This window comes from Abramis brama (genome assembly GCF_963993115.1).
Source record: "Abramis brama genome assembly, chromosome: 1".
NCBI lineage: Eukaryota > Metazoa > Chordata > Actinopteri > Cypriniformes > Leuciscidae > Abramis > Abramis brama.
The window spans coordinates 66,073,610-66,092,557 of record NC_139963.1 but is presented as its reverse complement, the minus strand read 5'-3'; the positions used below and the strand labels follow the sequence as shown (position 1 = coordinate 66,092,557).

General features: G+C 39.1%; 1 protein-coding gene and 1 long non-coding RNA gene across 2 annotated transcripts; one reads left to right on the top strand and one right to left on the bottom strand.

The window, feature by feature from the left end:
- Window positions 1-1,466: 1,466 nt before the first annotated feature.
- Window positions 1,467-2,569, bottom strand: LOC311078778. Its single transcript, XR_014605269.1, has 3 exons — window positions 2,468-2,569; window positions 2,227-2,330; window positions 1,467-1,932 (listed from the first exon to the last, which is right to left on the bottom strand). It is a non-coding gene; the product is annotated as an uncharacterized lncRNA (long non-coding RNA).
- Window positions 2,570-8,820: 6,251 nt separating this feature from the next.
- Window positions 8,821-12,467, top strand: LOC311082107 (uncharacterized protein; the record flags this gene model as incomplete). The annotated part of the gene is made up of 3 exons (XM_084112851.1): window positions 8,821-8,932; window positions 11,668-11,982; window positions 12,058-12,467. Exons 1-3 carry the CDS (start codon window positions 8,872-8,874, stop codon window positions 12,465-12,467), a joined length of 786 nt encoding a protein of 261 aa, XP_083968977.1. The 5' UTR covers window positions 8,821-8,871.
- Between the last annotated feature and the right edge of the window lie 6,481 nt (window positions 12,468-18,948).

The window sequence follows — 18,948 nt, the reverse complement described above, 5'->3', positions numbered from 1 at the left end:
AGTGTGAATGTTTCAAACATCCATAAATAATAGAGCAGAATAAAGTAGGATAGAATAGTCTTTATTGTCATTATACGCAGGTGCAATAAAACTCTACACAGCAAATTTACCAGTGTTAAATGAACACTGCTCAGTGTTTCTATGAGTCCAGAAATAAAGTAAATCTGGTCAGTAATAAGTGTGTCACGGAGTCACCAGGTCAGCTCGCTCCGCTCACTCGTTCCCTCTCCCCGGAAGTCTGATTCACCGCTCCTGCACATCATCACCGACTCACACTATAAAGAGACACTTCCCTACCCTTGTGAAAAAAAAGTGCACTTAAGTGTACTTTTATAAAGTGTACTTATTACATAAATAATATACTTTAAATATATACACTTAAGTGTGAATTAAATGCCATCTTTTCGGCGCACTTAATGCACATTAAGTGTAATTAATTTCAAATATATCATATATTAAGTTGAAATAAAATGTAATAAGTTGCCATTAAGAGTGATTTTTTGGAACAACTTAATTGGTACTTTATTACAACTTTATATATACTTTCATAATTGCTTCTAGTGTTTTTAAAATATACTTAAAGTGCACTACAAAATGTAATGACACGCAATTAATGTGATTTAAAATATACTTTAATGTCAGTTAACAATACACTTAAGTGTGAATTAAATGCAATGTTTTTTCGACACACTGAATGCACTTTAAGTGCAATTAATTTCAAATATATCACATATTAAGTTGAAATAAAATGTAATAAGTTGCCATTAAGAGTGATTTTTTGGAACAACTTAATTGGTACTTTATTACAACTTTATATCTACTTTCATAATTGCTTCTAGTGTTTTTAAAATATACTTAAAGTGCACTACACAATATAATGACACGCAATTAATGTGATTTAAAATATACTTTAATGTCAGTTAACAATACACTTAAGTGTAAATTAAATGCAATGTTTTCGACACACTGAATGCACATTAAGTGCAATTAATTTAAAATATATCACATATTAAGTTGAAATAAAATGCAATAAGTAGCCATTAAGAGTGATTTTTTGGAACAACTTAATTGGTACTTTAATACAACTTTATATCTACTTTCATAATTGCTTCTAATATCTTCAAAATATAGTTACAGTGCACTACACAATATAATGACACGTAATTAATGTGATTTAAAATATACTTTAATGTCAGTTAACAATACACTTAAGTGTGAATTAAATGCAATGTTACAATCAACAAAACTAAATGTAAAACCCTCTCAATTTACTGACAAAATAATCTCTAAAAGAAGTACATAAAAACCTTTCTGTTGATGCACAAGAAAACCCCAAGAAACACTATGCATAAACACAAACAGTTTTGGAAAGAGACCTTTGGGTAATGCTTTACAAAAATATATTAGTTACCTACTTCAGTTAACATGAACTAAGAATGAATAATACTTTATTAAGCATTTATTAGTCTAAGTAAGATAATATTAGTCTTGGTTAGATCATGTTGGCTAAAAAATAAACTAATATTAACAAATGAGACCTAATTAAAAGTTACCGAACCTTGTTATTTAGCTCTTAAAGGGATGTTCAGCAGAAGAAAGAAATTCATACAGGTTTGAAACAACATGAGGGTGAGTATATGATTGACAGAATTTTCATTTTAAAGTGGAGTATCCATTTAAACCTTTACCAGCACCAACATTAAACAGGACCAAATGCTTACTCCAGCATTACAGTGAATCTAAGTTTGTCTAAAAAAAACACACACAAAAAAAAAAAACACTGAAGAACTCCAAAAGCACAAAAACCAAAATGATTTGTCACCCAATTGTTTAAGTTGTTGGAAAGTGCTGTTTATGTCAATGTCCCAGATGCTCTCCAGAGTATATGTGAATGGAAATGTTTCAAAGATGCAGGAAAGTCAGAAAAAATGCCTTGAGGAAAAAAAACAAACACAAAAAACAGAAAATTTGTTTATAATACAGATCCAGTCCATTATTATATTTGGCTCAATTGAATGAAATAGATAGATATACAGTTGCACTTCAAAGTTGATATACACCTTGCAGTATCTGCAAAATGTTAACAATTTTATCAATAATAGGGATCACAAAAATGTATACGTTTTATTTTTATTTAGTACTACCCTGATGAAGCAGTTTATTCTGCAAGGTGTATGTAAACTTTTGACTGTTAACTGTTGATGAATGTGTGATGTGATTGATTACCTCAGTCACCAGGGCCACATCGTAGTAGAAAGCTGGGCAAGGTTCCTTCTATTTCCCACAAACACCAGGATTCCACTGACTACGCCATCTTTACTAACACTGGGCTTAAAGTGATTAAAAATAGAGAACCTTTTTATTGCTACTTTACAGGGAATTAAGCATAACTTTATCAATTACACAAATATAGATATATGACCCATGCAAACCCAGGACCAATGCAAATTAAGAAAGGTATTCTTACATTTTAAGCTTGCCCCACATCTTCATGAAGGATGTTCCTGTTCCTGTATTTACCACGGTTGACACAGCAATGCTGCAAGCCTTCTTCCTTTGGTTTGTTACCTATAAAATATATGATGATTATAGGCGCATGTGTAAATGCACAGGTGGGAATTTATTACTTGCACATGCAAAAGATTCAAAGCATTTAAAAAACAAATAGTAATTGAACAACTCTTTAAATAAAAAAAGAAATTGAACACATTACAAGCATTTTTTCTAGAGGTGGGTAATATATTAAATATTTATGGTGGTTATAAGATTGATTATTTGTATTAAATAAACGTCTTCGAGTGTTACAATATTGGATCTAGCATTCAGCAAATGTTTAGTAGCTTGTTTAAAATAATTTAAAAAGTCGGTTTAGTTTTTAAAAAAAATCAGCAACCAAATTCCTCGAACACGACCACACACGCCTTCCTCACATTACAATGTAAGACATTATTAGAATGCAATCATATATAAATTATTGAAAACATGATTAATTCACCTCCCGAGTCTATTGAGTTTATAATATCTGCGATTAAAATGCACTCAGCAACTGACATGTTACGGTGAAAAAAAAAATAACTAAAGAAAGCATCAAGATACACTTACTTGATTATTTGCAGCATAACGTCTCATCTGCAAACAAACATCCAAACGTGGTGCTCCTTTTGTTCTCTTGTTTGGCTAGCATTATCATCACGCATCGCAAACGGATCGCAAAACATAGCGCATTTTTCAAACTCTAGTGAAGTAGAGCGTCATAATGACGTAGTATTTCTCGCGCATGCGCATTAAACAACATATTCATATTCATATTCATGCATGGTTAAATGTTATTTCAGCTTTTCTGTTGAAGTTGTTCTAACTCATTGTGTTGTTAAACTCTGTAAGTTCACAAAACTTTACTCATTAACCTAACTAAAAGTTAATCTTTTTTTTTTCTCAATGTAGTCTAGTGTGATTAAAATGAAATGTATTTTAACTGAATTTAAATGCAAATTCATTTTGTTTACATTTGTTTAACTTTTGCTCGCAATTAATACAATTTTAAATGTGTGTTTAATTGACTTAGAACAACATAATGATATTGAAAGTATTATGTTCACAAATGTAAAGTAGCTACAACACATTACTATTAGACTCCTCTCATATATTACATTTTATTTTCAAATATTATGTAGAAAGCTGACACTAGTTGAGTTCATAGAGCAAGGGCTGGTGATAAAAATGTCAACAATAAGTTGTACTGGATTATACTGTATAAGCAGATGTATTGGAAAAATAAATTTCAACTGCATAATGCACACAGTATATATTATAGACAAAACACATTTAAAATACATTAACAAATTAATTTTGGACAACACACTTGAGTTGGAATTAAAATCAATTGTTTTCCATGTTTTCCATTAAAACTGTTATTTTATATATTAGTCAATACATCAAAATAAATTCCCTTTAATAACTTATAACTTTAACTTTAATAAATTTAAAACACTATAAATCATAATTATTTAAAATGTATGTTTAAGTAAAACTTAGCAGACATTACAAAGTGCATTTTTTAAAACATGCACTTAAGTGTGTTTATAAATATTGTCATGAAAGTGTTCTTTCTTTAAGTAACATTTAATTAGACATTATTAAAAAGTGCATTTGTAAAAAGTGCACTTAAGTGTGTTTATACAAATTATGATGAAAGTGTACTTTCTTTAAGTTAAGCTTAATTAGACATTATTACAAAGTGCATTTTTAAAAAGTGTACTTAAGTGTGTTAAGAAATATTGTGATGAAAGTGTACTTACTTTAAATTAAACTTAATTAGATATTATTACAAAGTGCATTTGTAAAAAGTGCACTTAAGTGTGTTTATAAATATTGTGATGAAAGTGTACTTACTTCAAGTTAAACTTAATTAGATATTATTACAAAGTGCATTCATAAAAAGTGCACTTAAGTGTGTTTATAAATATTATGATAAAAGTGTACTTTCTTTAAGTAAAACTTAATTAGACATTATTACAAAGTGCATTTTTAAAAAGTGTATTTAAGTGTGTTAAGAAATATTGTGATGAAAGTGTACTTACTTTAAATTAGACTTAATTAGATATTATTACAAAGTGCATTTGTAAAAATTGTACTTAAGTGTGTTTATAAATATTGTGATGAAAGTGTACTTTCTTTAAGTTAAGCTTAATTAGACATTATTACAAAGTGCATTTTTTTAAATGCACTTAAGTGTGTTTATAAATATTGTGATGAAAGTGTACTTACTTTAAGTTAAGCTTAATTAGACATTATTACAAAGTGCATTTTTTTAAATGCACTTAAGTGTGTTTATAAATATTGTGATGAAAGTGTACTTTCTTTAAGTTAAGCTTAATTAGACATTATTACAAAGTGCAATTTTTTAAATGCACTTAAGTGTCTTTATAAATATTGTGATGAAAGTGTACTTTAAGTTAAACTTAATTAGATATTATTACAAAGTGCATTTGTAAAAAGTGCACTTAAGTGTGTTAATAAATATTGTCATTAAAGTGTATTCCCTTTAAGTACACTTAAGTGGTCTTTAATTTTAATTTTATTATATTATCTGCAAGTGCACTTTTCAAAAAGTATACTTTGATTATTTTAAGCACACAAAAAGTACGCTTTCAATACAATTAAGCACACTTCTTTTTCACAAGGGTAGTGATGGCGAAATGAGGCTTCCTGAACCACTGAGACCTCGCAGCCCATTGCTTCACTCAAAGGGTTATTACTCGAAGCTTCATTCAGCATTGCTCACTAGTGACACCTAGCGACTGTGCAAAGAAACAGCAGACAAATAAATCAATACTGAACCAATGACCTGAGCAGACATTTGTCCATTGCCTGGGTATAAAATAAAATATGTCTGAATTTACTTGTGCAGAGACAACTGTCACACACACAGTTCATTAATTATTGGTTTGGATAGTGACAGTATGAACAACAAAAGTGAGACTGTGTTGAGTGCAGTGCTTATGGTGGAGGGAGTGTAATAAAGTAAACTGCAACAGAAAAGTGTGGGGTGGGAAAGGTTAATAATTGTTTCTGGGTTGTTTAGTGCATTGAACTGTTACTAGTTTTAGTGCAGTGTTGTGCTTATGGGACTGGGGATATAGAGGAGCAAACTGCAACACTGCAGGTTGGGGTGGGTGAAGGAAGGATTACAAATGATTTTTATTGAGGAACAGAATTTTTTCAAGTGTGTTGGGGTTTAGACGATTCCTCTTCTCGGACAAAACCTCTCCAGCCTTGGAAAAGATCCTTTCGCATGAAACAGAGGATGCAGGGGAACATAAAAACGCCAGTGCCAGCTGATATAAATGAGGATACTGATGCTTATGTTGAGTCCAATATACTAGTGGATCCAAAAGTGACACATGGTATATGTTAATACCACTCACACAGATTCACTTCTGATAAATATCGGTCCACTTCTACAGTAGCATCTGCTGTTGCACTTGAGCTCCTTCTACTGTGATCAACCGTGCTGTCCAGCAGAGGCCAAAGGTCACCTAATAATAAAGGTACACAGTAAAAAACATCCATTAACAATGGTTCACAATACTAATCACTAATGTGAACATTCACACAACAAAGGCATACACTACTTGCTGTTGAAGATTGCCCTGCTTCTGAAGAGGCTGGCAGCTGAGCTGGGGGTGTGTTGGTGGAAGCAGAATGGAGACCAGAACTTCTGATTACAGAAGCGCATTCAGATTTTAATCTTGATACCGCTTCTTGCAGTTTCCCTTGACTTAAGAATCCCATTTTTTGAATCTGGGATCCAATAACGTGGGTATGGTCATTACACTCAGGCCATGTCCACACTAATACGTTTTCTCTCCGTTTTGTCCACACTGAGACGGCGTTTTTTTTTAATGAAAACTAAGCTTTTTGAAAACGCACTCCAAAGTGGATACATTTGAAAACGCTGTTTTCACGTTGTAGTGTGGACTGTGAAACCGGTGGTATTTAGAAACGATGACGCAAGTTAGTCATGTGACGCATATTGTACCAATAGATATTCATGTTTATACCAGTATTGTGCCTGTTATGTGCTATTCACTTTCACACTGTTGCTAAAAATATTCTACATTGCACACTCTTCATATCACAGTCCTGCAAAGATGACAGAATTTACTCACATTTGCTGTCCTGCGGCAATACATGAGAGCAGTCGCGTTTTAGACCAAACATATGGTGTCTGCGTGCGACCTGGACCGCATCAGTGAATGCTGAGATATTTTACTAAATAAAATGATCCTGTCAGAAGAATTGGGCGATAACTTCATTATTTACATTTCCATCTGAATCATATCAGTGATCTTTTGCGGGGTTTTACGCATGCGCAGTAAAGGTGAATTTAGCGTTTCAAGCGTTTTTCAAAAGTTTCTCATCCACACTGAAACGTCTGAAACCGCCTGAAAACGCTAGTGTGGACGGAGAGCGTTTATAAACGAAAACACCGTTTTCAAATGTATCCGGATTAATGTAGACGTAGCCTTATTGATTCTAAATGTACTGCATGTTCCCTGACCCTCCGCACAAGGCTGTCACCCAGATGATGTTAAATTTGAAGTGAGGCCTTCTAGCTTGCTCGTTACAGCGTGATTAAGCATCTTCATCAGAGGTATCTCTTTGGAGGCAGACACCCTTTTCTCTCCCGAAAGCTCTACTGTATCCTGGCGGAAAGGGGCAAGAACATCTAAAGCATCCTGGACTGCCTCATACTCCAGGGCTGTAGGAGGGGTGACGTCAGTCTTTAGAGAGGTCAGGGCTGCCCCCACTGGCTCTCTCAGCTGACAGAGACGCTCCAGCATGTTATAAGAGCTGTTCCAGCGAGTGTCCACTTCAGTTATCATTTTCAGGACTGATCTCCCATCTGCTCCTGTACTTGGGCCAGTCTCTCTTTTGCTGGAGTGCTGGTTCGGAAATAGGTCACAAGTTTCCTACATTTGGATCGAATGTCGTTGAAGCTACTGATGTCATCAAAAGATTTCCTCACAATAAGGTTTAGTGCATATCGCATGCCTAACATTCAATGATCTTACACATGCTGTCATGTTGGCTGCAGCATCAGTTACCAGGCACTTCACTTCATCCTTTATGCCCCACTCCTCCATGAGCTTGATATGTCCAGTAGTTCTCAGCAGAATGTCTCTTAGGGAAATGCTCTACACCTAGTAAAATAGTGTAGAGCTTGTCATTGTCATCTATGAAAGGGCAAGTTACTGCTAGGTAGGCATCCATGTTTAGGGATGTCCACATGTCCGAGTAAAGGCTTATAGCCGAAATGTTCTGCAACTGCTCCCTGGCCTTCTCCTTAGCCTCCTTGTGTTTATGATCAACCATGACCTTCAAACCTGTGGAAAAAAATAAATAAATGCAGCTACTCTTACTTTTAACTTTCTGACAGAGACGTTTCCACCTTTTGACCACAAGATGTCGTTAGTGTGAACCATTTTACGATACATTCAAGAGGGAAAGCCCCAGTGCTTCACAAAGCTTCAGCTTTGCAACAACAAAGTAGCAACAACGATTACCTTCTTTGAAGTCTCAAACGGAAAACAAAGCCAGTAGCCCACGCAAACTTCTGGTCTTAAACAGCGCACAGAAATCTAATCGCGTGCACAAACAAACACTCTTAAACGGGCCATATCACTTTTACCTTGCTACAGATAGATAGATAGATAGATAGATAGATAGATAGATAGATAGATAGATCTTCTCGTATTGTTAGTAAAGGAGTCTGGATCTGATCTATTTTCTCAGGGCTGGAGAGAGTAAAGCAGAACATTATAATCCATGTGTAGAAACTCTTCCTGAAGACATTTAATATCTGCTTTACAGACGCTCATGAAGTGTGTGCAAATACTTTCTGTTTCACCAAACTGGAGCTGACGTTAATCATTTCAAAATACCTTAAAAACTGTTTTAGAATTCATTTTCTACAAGTTAGTCATGGATAGTGGAAACCTTTTCAGTAACAAACTATTTTATTACTAATAATGTAATTATTTTATTACTAGATTTTAACGGCATGCTGGAAACTGCTAAAATAAAGAAGTGAGACTAACCGTAATTCTCTCATGTGCAAAAGTAGCCAATAAACTGTTCAGAGCAGATGTGTGTGTGAGACAGTGTGGTTCACAGTATATTCACTTCTCACACATTTCACACACACTTAAAGCAACACTTTAGTGTCACTAAACAGCAACTCTAGCAGGATTTAAACACTCATTTGATCAGATGACAGGAAGTTACCAACCAGAGGAGGAGCTGATGATGTTTAAGGGAAGAGCTGTAACTATATATAATGAAGTGAAAGACTAACAGAAACAGAAAATGGCTGATAAGTGTGATCTGTGTCTGCTGGGACTGATCATTTTCTCTTCACTTCTCACAGGTAAAGAAATCTGTATTTTCTCTAAAGACGTTTGCTTTACTGTTTTCCACCCCCTCTTTCTACCACAATGACCATTTGTAGTTCCTAAAGGCACAGAGGGGCTGATAGTGATCACTGTAGGCCAAGATGTGTGTACTTCAGGGGTTGATGAATTGTCACACATTTAGTACCGTGGGGGAAGTTGTAATTATCTGATTGGTCAGTTTGAACGTCTCACATTTGGGTTTTAGTCACATGGTCAGGAAAAGGATAAAAGAAGATTAAAACTGTTAATCTGTCTCTTTTATTCTCTCTCTCTCTCTCTCTCTCTCTCTCTCTCTCTCTCTCTCTCTCTCTCTCTCTCTCTCTATCTCTCTCTCTCTCTCTCTCTTTCTCTCTCTCTCTCTCTGTCTCTCTGGTAACATGTTACATATCGTCGCTGTCGGGCGGAATCCTCATATCTCCTAAACCATTATTTTTCAGGAAATTAAAAAAACTGCATATTTTTTGAGTTATTAAACATTGTATCGTTAAAGTTGGTATTTTAACTTATATTGCTATCATATACTGTTGTATACCAACATTAACACAACATTTCCCCAAAATCATGTTTAATCGGAGATACGAGCTTTATGACTTGGGAGCAGGGAGATACGAGGTTACGCTGTCATTGATTAGAATGGTACGGACACAGACGTCGCTGGTGCCAGCAGTGTTCATCAAAGTCTGCGGTCGCGATGAGCCTTTTGACAAGAGATAAGGCTTTAAGAGCTATTCAAATCTAATGATTGTGGTTACATACATCTTCCTAAACTCTATTTTAAACGTTTAAGAGATATGAGTGATGTAATACCAAAATACTAGGTTGTCTAAAATAGGCGGAAATTAATCTGCACGCAAAGTCGGCGGTCGCGTTGAGCCTTTTGACAAGAGAAAAGGCTTCAATAGTTAACCAAAGCTAACGACTGTGGTTACATACATCTTCCTAAACTCTATTTTAAAGGTTTAAGAGCTATACGTGAAGCAGAACAAAAAACGATGAGGTAACTAGGCTGTCTAATAGGCGGAAATTAGCCTAATCTGCACTAATCTGCACGGGCTTCCTTCTGCACCAAAGCATTACAGCAATCGATTTTTAACAAAACAAGCTTACTCAAATGTATCTAACCTAACTATTTTCACTCGTTATTGTCTAAAACAACAGACAGAGTTATGCAATGATAGGCTTAGCTGCTACTGGCGCCAGAAACGTTAACGTTAGACAGACCCTTTTTCTCCCATAAATAAAACCTGCTACTTGGGGTATTTTACATGCACAGTGCCAACTTCGAGTCAGTAAAATAATAATAAAAACAATAATTTAATGCTGGTATCCAAAACATTTATTTCAATTCAAGTAACTTATTTATTATACATTTTAAAACAATGCACACGTATAATAAGCCTAGTAATAATAAGCCTATATACGTAGACATTTAAAATATATCAATAACTCATAGTTTAACACAGATAAAATCAAAGTTAAAGGAGAAGTTCACTTTTAAAATGAAAATTCTGTTATCATATAATCACCCTCATGTTGTTTCAAACCTGTATGAATTTCTTTCTTCTGCTGAACAGAAAGGAAGATATTTAGAAGAATATCAGTAACCAGGCAGTTTTTGGGTCCCATTGACTTCCATAGTAGGAAAAAAATATACTATGGAAGTCAATGGGACCCAAAAACTGTCTGGTTACTGATATTCTTCTAAATATCTTCCTTTCTGTTCAGCAGAAGAAAGAAATTCATACAGGTTTGAAACAACATGAGGGTGATTATATGATGACAGAATTTTCATTTTAAAAGTGAACTTCTCCTTTAAGGCTTGCTTTACGTGTTACTCGACGAGGATTTCTTATCGTTGCGACTTTCAATCCTGAGGAGACAAAATGCCGGATTATGCCGTGTAAACTCCTGCCGCGGAGTGAAGAAGAGGTGGAGTTATGAGGATTCTTAGACAGTTTAAGTGTCCAATGGAGTTACGAGATTTGCTCTCAAGCTATTTTCAACACTTTAGATTGGTTAATAATTTGTAAAAATAACACAACCACGTGGGGACTGACCAATAGCATCGATTTGTGGAAAAATATGAATTTGACCAAATTTGGACATACGAGGTTTCCGCCCGACAGCGACGATATGCTGGGTACAATTAATGGTACAAGTTATCGTCTCATACATTTATTTTGTAACTATTTTAAGTATAATTATAACCATGTTGTTAATAAATTATTTCCGTCGTTGGTATAAGTGGCAGTGGGTGGAATAGACAAGAAATGTACAGTTTTCTACCGTCTTGCTGACAATGTTTCTTTAGTCACTCGGCAGTCTTGCAGAAAATCCACCCTTACAACATTTAGTGGAATTAGTCTGGAAAGAGTTCATTTGAACATGCTCAGTTTATTCTTGCACACATTCACGTTGTGATCTCAGAGTTGTGTATTGATACACACAGATCATACTGTATTATTCCTGATACTGGACATATAGTGTCACTCAAACATCTGATGATGAAGAATTATCTTCATATTAAGAGTGTGTCAGTGATTTGAACAGCTCTCTGATAAAGACTAATAGTTTATTCTGGAGAGTGTGTTGTTTGCTTTAAGTAAGGAAAAATACTATGATTTAAAACTTCTGCTTTTAATGCTGGTATGTTTTCTGTTTCATTTACTAATGTATATCATAATGATCACTGATATATACTGTGTTTCAGGAACCAGTGGAGTGATTGAGAATGTGTTCATCAGTTTTGGAGAAAATGTTCGTCTGTCCTGTAATAAAACTCTTTCTGACTGCAAATCAACTACATGGATCTACTATAACAGATTCAGACATTCAGTAGTAGTTGAATTGATTGCTGGAGGGATAAAGAAGAACGACACAGAGAGACATGAGAGACTGAGTCTGGAGTCTGACTGCTCTCTGAACATCAAGACCGTCACAGAAGAAGATTATGGATCTTACATCTGCAGACAGTATGTGAAAGACATACTACCTGATGCACGCGTTTATCTGCATGTTCTTCATAGTAAGTTTGATTATGTGGTAAATTTAAAAACTCAGATGATGATTGAAGAGTCTGTGATTTGTGTCTTGTGTTCAGTTTCAGTGTCTCCATCATCATCATCATCATCATCTTCATCCTCACAGACTGAGATCAGTCCAGGCCGCTCTGTGACTCTCTCCTGTCAGTTGTATTCATATGCTGGATTCTCCTGTGATGATCTGGCCAGTTCTGAGGGAATTGAGCTGTTATGGGTGAATCAGGCAGGTGTTGATCTGAAGACAGACTCCAGATATCAGATATTATCATCATCAGATCAATATCACTGTATCATCACTCTGAATACAACACTCCTGAATGAAGATGACAATAGAGAGTGGAGATGTCAGCTTACTCACAGAAATCAAGTCAAGACCTCAGTCAGATACACTGTCAAGTATTCAGGTGAGAAAACAGTGTTAGAAGACCCTCATAATGTCAGTAACACTAAGGTCTATCAGTATCACTGAACCAGAACAAACTGAGGGAACAAAAGCTTCTTTGACTCTCACAGAAGAGTAACTCAAAGCATTGCTTCAAACTAATGAACTGCAGTGAAGGAACAGTCCAAAACGTGATGCTGGAATTAATAAAGGAATTGAAACTTGACAGCAAAAATATTAACTTTTTATGAAACTAAGTTGTTGTTGTTTTAGTTTCATTTCATGGACTTTTATGGTGTGTCCCAATTAGCATACTTATGCATATTCTAGGACATGTTTAGTATAAACAGTGAGAGTAGTGTGTTCATATAACACTCCGGTTCTTTCACTCGATTCTCCCAGAAAGCGTCACATGAAGACGATATGTTGAGCTCATCCATGCAGCGCATTCACTGTAGATCCATGAAAAACTCCAAACAGACATAAAACACTGCTCATCCACTCACTAAAATTATCAAAAAACATACACGTAAAAGTGAACAAAACAAATATACAAAAAAAAGAGAAACACAAAATAAGATGTACACTCATAAATGCTTGGCAACAAGTTTAACATATAAAACTTCAGTTCTGTTACAAGAGTACTCTCGTGTTGCGTAAGTTTAGCTTATGCTACGGGAAAACTCCTTTTCTCGAGAATACTGAAGCAAAAAATGATCCTTAATTTTTAGAATTTCACGAGTTCACACTTACAAATAAGTCAGATAGAATAAATGCGTATTTGGCGTGCTGTCCGAGGAGAGGGCTCCGGGCTCGGTATTTGGCCCGAACCCAGAGTACTCCCCCCGTATTCCTGGCTGTGAAAGAACAAGCCAAGAGTGAGGAGTCGGGGTGGTGGAGGGATGCTGAAACTGTCAAGGAAGTTAGGTGAGTAGACAGAGTGAATATATATATGCTTCCTCTCATGCTGATAGGGTAGACATGGTTATTGTTTGATGAGTTGATTGATTGATTGATTGCTTGATTATTTGAACGTGCTCCTCCCGAACTTTGTTAATAAAACATCATGTAAAACGCATTTGCTGCAGCAGGTAGACATAGGCGAGACAGCTTGCGCGCCTATTGGCTGCTCTGCGGCAACTGCTGCAACCTATCAGTGCGTCTTGGCATGACTCCAGCGCCAATGGGAAGCCTTCCCGCGCTGTCGTCATGGCCTGCCAAAAGGGGTGTGGCTTCAGCCTATAAAAACCCCTCGCCCAGGTTGCACAAGTGATTTCGTCTCCTTTCACGAAGGACTTCGCTGGATTTTCGAGTGAGAAGCAACGCCGTAGAACAGCATCTCAGCGGGACGAGCTCGATTCAAGGACACCAGCTGGATATTCGCCGCCTTCGCTCGCCATACCTACTGCGCTATCCGGCGCTCATATCATTTTACTGCTCCGTGGGTGTTCGCCGCTGCGACACACACGTTCTCTCACCTAAAAGAGCAAAAGACATTTTTCAATGGCCACCATGTCCTGCGGCTCGTGGGACCGCCACGAGGGACCGCCACGAGTTGTGTGCTTCCTGCCTGGGAAAAGACCACTCGGACCATGCGCTCGCCGACGGCGGCTGCCGTGAATGCAAATCTTTGCCTCTCTCGACGCTGCGGGCTAGACAGGCTTTGTTCGCCACCAAGTCCGCTATTTTTTATGCCTCCTGCTGGGCCGCGTTGCTCACAAAGGCCACCAGAAACCTCTATGAAAGAGCACTCACCGTCAGTGTCCCCGCGAGCCTCTTTCTCTGAGTCCCCCATCTCATTTCTCGACGCGGGATGTCACGGAGGACGACAGCTGTTCGATCCTGGCATCCGGGAGCGAGGACTGGTCGGGATCCATCCCTGACCCCACCCCGTCGACTTAGGAATCCAGCTTGAGGGCTTCCGTCGACGCTGAGCTTCTCCGCCTCCTCACGAAGGCCGTGGAGGACCTCGGCCTTGACTGGTCTACGCCCAAGGAGCCCGTGCCTAACAGGTTCGATGGCTGTTTTCTGCCAGGACGCCGCTCTGCACCTGTTTCGAGGCCCGCTCCCTTCCTCCCCGAGCTGCATGATGAGCTCTCCAGGTCGTGGCGAGCCCCGTACTTGGCCAGGCTGAGATCCTCTGTCTCTTCAATGCTCTACGCGTTTGACGGCGCGAAAGACAGGGGATATCTCTCCGTTCCTCCTGTCGAGGAAGCGGAAGTGATGCACTTGTGTCCACCCTCTGCAAGATGGCGGTCCAAGTTGAGCCTTCAACGCTGATTGGTCGCGCCTACGCCGCCGCCGGTCAGGCCGCATCCGCCCTGCATACCATGGCCGTTTTGCAGATTTACCAGGCTAACCTTCTTCGTTCACTGGACGAGGCTGGCCCATCGGCGGAGAATGTGACGGACTTGAGAAGCGCGACGGACCTAGCTCTCAGAGCTACTAAGACCGCCGCCCAGGATATCGGCCGCAACATGGCCGCTCTCACTGTCACTGAGCATCACCTGTGGCTAACGCTGTCCGACATGTCTGAGTCTGACCGTGCCACCTTCCTGGACGCCCCTGTTTCACCAGCCGGTCTCTTTGGTCCCTCGGTGAAGGGCTTCGCGGAGCGATACATGGAGGTACAGAAAACATCTCAGGCTATGTCGCGGTGCTCCAGTTCCGCAGCGAGTCGCGCTAAGAAGCAGCCGCCTGCTTCGCAACATCGTCAGGCTCGGGATACGCGTCAGCGCTCGTGCTCTACCAGCCGCCACAGACCGCCTCCCGCCCGGGGACCCAGGCACAAGCTTGTGCCGAGCTTTGAGCCTCCCAAGTCTTCCTAGCCTCCCTAGGAAGGTGCCGATGGTTAAGTTCCGCCGCGGCCAGACCGCCATCGAAAGCAGCACAACTCGCTCTCTCAGTTCCCTCAACGGAGGTGACTCGAAGAGTGTATTCAGCAGCCAACGAGTCAGTTCCTCAACTCGCTCGCCTGCACACAAACGCCGTTTTCACGGCAACCCACATAAATCTCAAAAAGAGCATTATGTCTGGTCATATATTTTGGCTCAGACCGAAGATGTTTTAAACGTAGGACAGGTGCCCACTGCCCAGTGCCCACCCCTGCACATAAACACTACCCTCTCTGTGTGTCACACTCATCCAGGGTCGAAAACAATAAATGTGAATATGACTGTATCTGTGCTACGCACACACATAACGCCTCCGTGTATGAACCCAGCTCGCGCTGGCAGTGTCTCAAGTGCAGATCCCGTGTCTGCCTCTCAGCGCACACACTTTGTGGAAAGCTTGCCGTGCCCCGCGCCACGAGCCCACAGAGATGCGCCTGTAATAAAGCATCTTCCCGTTTATACGGCCAGGGTGCCAGTTACAGAGCCTCTGCACGAAGTACCGTCTGCCCCATTCGAAATAAGCATGATGAACGAAGTACGTCATCATGGCCGGGTCTCCGCGTCCCCGTATCCGAGCGACGTGAACCCAAATTTCATTCTACCCCTGGCCATTCACACGAAAGCATGGGAAGGGATCCCAGGGGCTTCAAAATGGGTGCTAAAGATAGCGAAACAGGGCTACTCGCTACAATTCGCTGTAGGGAAGAATCTCCCCCTCTCACAGTGAATCAGACATGTGTAGCAGCTCTGAAACCGTGGATGACAGCCGGCTGGTACCAGTCCGGCGTGAACCTGGGCATCGCTTCACGAATCAAAGTAGTCTCAACAGATGCTTCCAACATGGGTTGGGGTGCCCTAAACGAAGGGAGACCTTCAATGGGCCTATGGTCAGACGCGGAGAAGTGTCTACACATAAACTGTCTAGAGATGAAAGTGGTCGAAAACGCCCTTCAGTTCTTCCTCCCCACGCTGAGGAACCAGCACGTTCTGATCAGAACGGACAACACGTCGGTGGTGTCCTACATAAATCGCCAGGGCGGCCTCAGGTCCCGGAGTCTTCTTGCAATAGCAAAACGCCTCCTCATATGTGGCCAGCACAATCTGGTTGAATCACGGAAGCTACACCAGTTACCTTTGCCAAGAGATTCAATTTATTATGTATCATGTGTCAGACAGAGAGAAACAGGCATATAAGAATAAGGCTACATGAGAGGTCTTCATTCCAGATTTCTCTGTTCCCCATTTCTTTATCTTCTCATCCCATCATGCTAGATGGAAATGGTTTCTCTCGCTTTATGTTTCTCTGCCCTCATACCTCTGTTTCTCATGCCATTAAGTTTTATCTGTGGGGGTACAGTAAGATTGAGCTTAAATACACAACTGAGCAACTTTTGTCTTCCTTTTAAGGTATCAAAAACATATAGCTTATGTTTAAAAATGGAATGTATACCTAATTCTTACACATGGTGCAATCCACTATCCTTCTGTGTATACATTAATACATTAGTGGTATACAAATCCTCAGAGCTACCCTACTTGTGTCCAAAATATGTTCCTTAAACACGTGTCCATGCAATCTATAGTCTAACTTGTGCATTTTAAACTTCATAAGATAATACAGCTAATAAAGAATAGTAAACTAATAAAGAATAGTAATAAAGAATAATAATACAGATACATAATATAAAATAATGCAATTATATTCAAAGATGAAATTTAGTCTTCAGCTCCGTCTACTAGACGGCTCTATGCGTCCAAATGGTCAGTGTTCGCTGAATGGTGCTCAGCTCATGACTTAAACTTGCTAGATGGTGAGGTAACGGTGGTGCTTTCTTTCCTACAAGAGCTGTTGGATAGCGGGAGAACCCCATCCATGCTCAAAGTGTATGTGGCGGCCATAGCAGCATTTACGAAACCTGTAAATGGCCAGTCGCTGGGAAAGAACGACCTCATAATCCGTTTCCTCAGGGGAGCTAGGAGGCTGTGTAAAGACATTAGGGGAAATATTAATAATAATCCATAATTACTAATTATGATTAATTATTAATATTTGGGTCAGTTAATTAGATTAACTTTGAGGTAAGCTAATTAATATTACAATCAATTAATCAGTTCCAATGAACTCTTTGATTATTCATTTATTCTAAGAAAAGTGTATCTTTCATTGTCACTGCAAAATAATTATTCCTTAGCATGTACAGAAATTAGAGCATACTGTAACACGATCAAAATCTTACATACTGAAACAGAGGATCAGAAATCAAATTCATAATTGTGCACAAGTTTTATTAACTAAATCACAAACATAACTAACACTAAACAAACATAAATACATTCATACATCCATACATACATGCATAGGTAAAGGGGTGAGTGATGTGGAACCGGAAACAGGAAATAGAACTATGGAGCAAGATCTATTTCAGTATGAAAAGAACCATCAGCTTATTTCAGTGCACCTCATGAAATTTATACTTGCATGGTCAATTCTTGAAGTGGTTGAAGATTGAATTCGTCGTTGGGTCCTTGAGTGTCAAATGTCACTGTATGAGTTGCAATCCTTTCTTCTCCGTTGGGTGAAGGAGATAGGATGAACTTGTATTGTCGCTGTTCGCATGGCTGGAGTGCAGATTGTGGCCTGCACGCTCTGGGCCGGCAGGACACAAAGAGCACATGGTGAGAGTTGCGAGGGACTTCGTCCGTGTTGAATGAAGTCACTGAACTCCTGAGGTTGTCCTTGATGCTGGAGTGAGCACATGTCCTGGATGCTTCGAAGCCTCCTGCCCTGGACCTGTTGAGGCCACGCTGGACCGCACGGCATCCTTAAGGCAAGAGTTGTCCGTTTCCTTCTTGGTTGGATTTCAGAAAGGCAGTCTGACTCGGCCTGCAGAGGCCTGCAGGGCCCAGTGGGGGAGGAAAGGGGTCCCCCCCCCCCCCCCCCACAGGTTTCACTTGGAGCTGCAGTTTAGGTCCGAGGACAAGAGCTAAGAGGGCCGGATCTTGTGGTCAGTGACTTTTAAAGCTTGACAAAGGACAACCCTATGCGGGCTGGTTCACCCAATGAGAAGGGTAGAATTTCTGGCGGGAGTTTCCTCTTTCACCAGGATTTACAAGCCTTTGTCTTAAGCGTGCTCACTCGGACTGGCATGCTGGATTGGTGTTTAATGACACTACTAAGGAAGATTCTTAGTAATACTAATGTGTTGCACAGCTATTGGCATATCATGTACACAATCATTTCAATCTTCAAAGTACCAATTTATCGAGACCAAACATGGTATAAGTGGGGTACACTGATTGTTGGTCCTGTAATAACTACATAGTATCAAAGAGATCATAGTATCAACATAATTATTACAAGACACAACACACAACAGTAAATCATTCTCAAAATGTTATGGAATGCATGTTAATTTTATGTTAGTCAATTCATCACTAAATGAATGCAGGAGAGTCTGTTTTGCAGAGTGTTTCTGTCTTCCCATTGTCTCTCTCTTCCACATGCGGTCACATTCTTTTGGGTCGTAAAACTGTGTTTCCTGTAACAAGACACCGTCCTGCCAGTGTGTTAGCTTCATTTGGGGATGTTAAGTTTTGGTGAAAGTTTCACAGTGAGTTTGCTGGATTATTCATAAAATAAATGAATTGTGTGTGTACGATTGGTCCAGACGCTA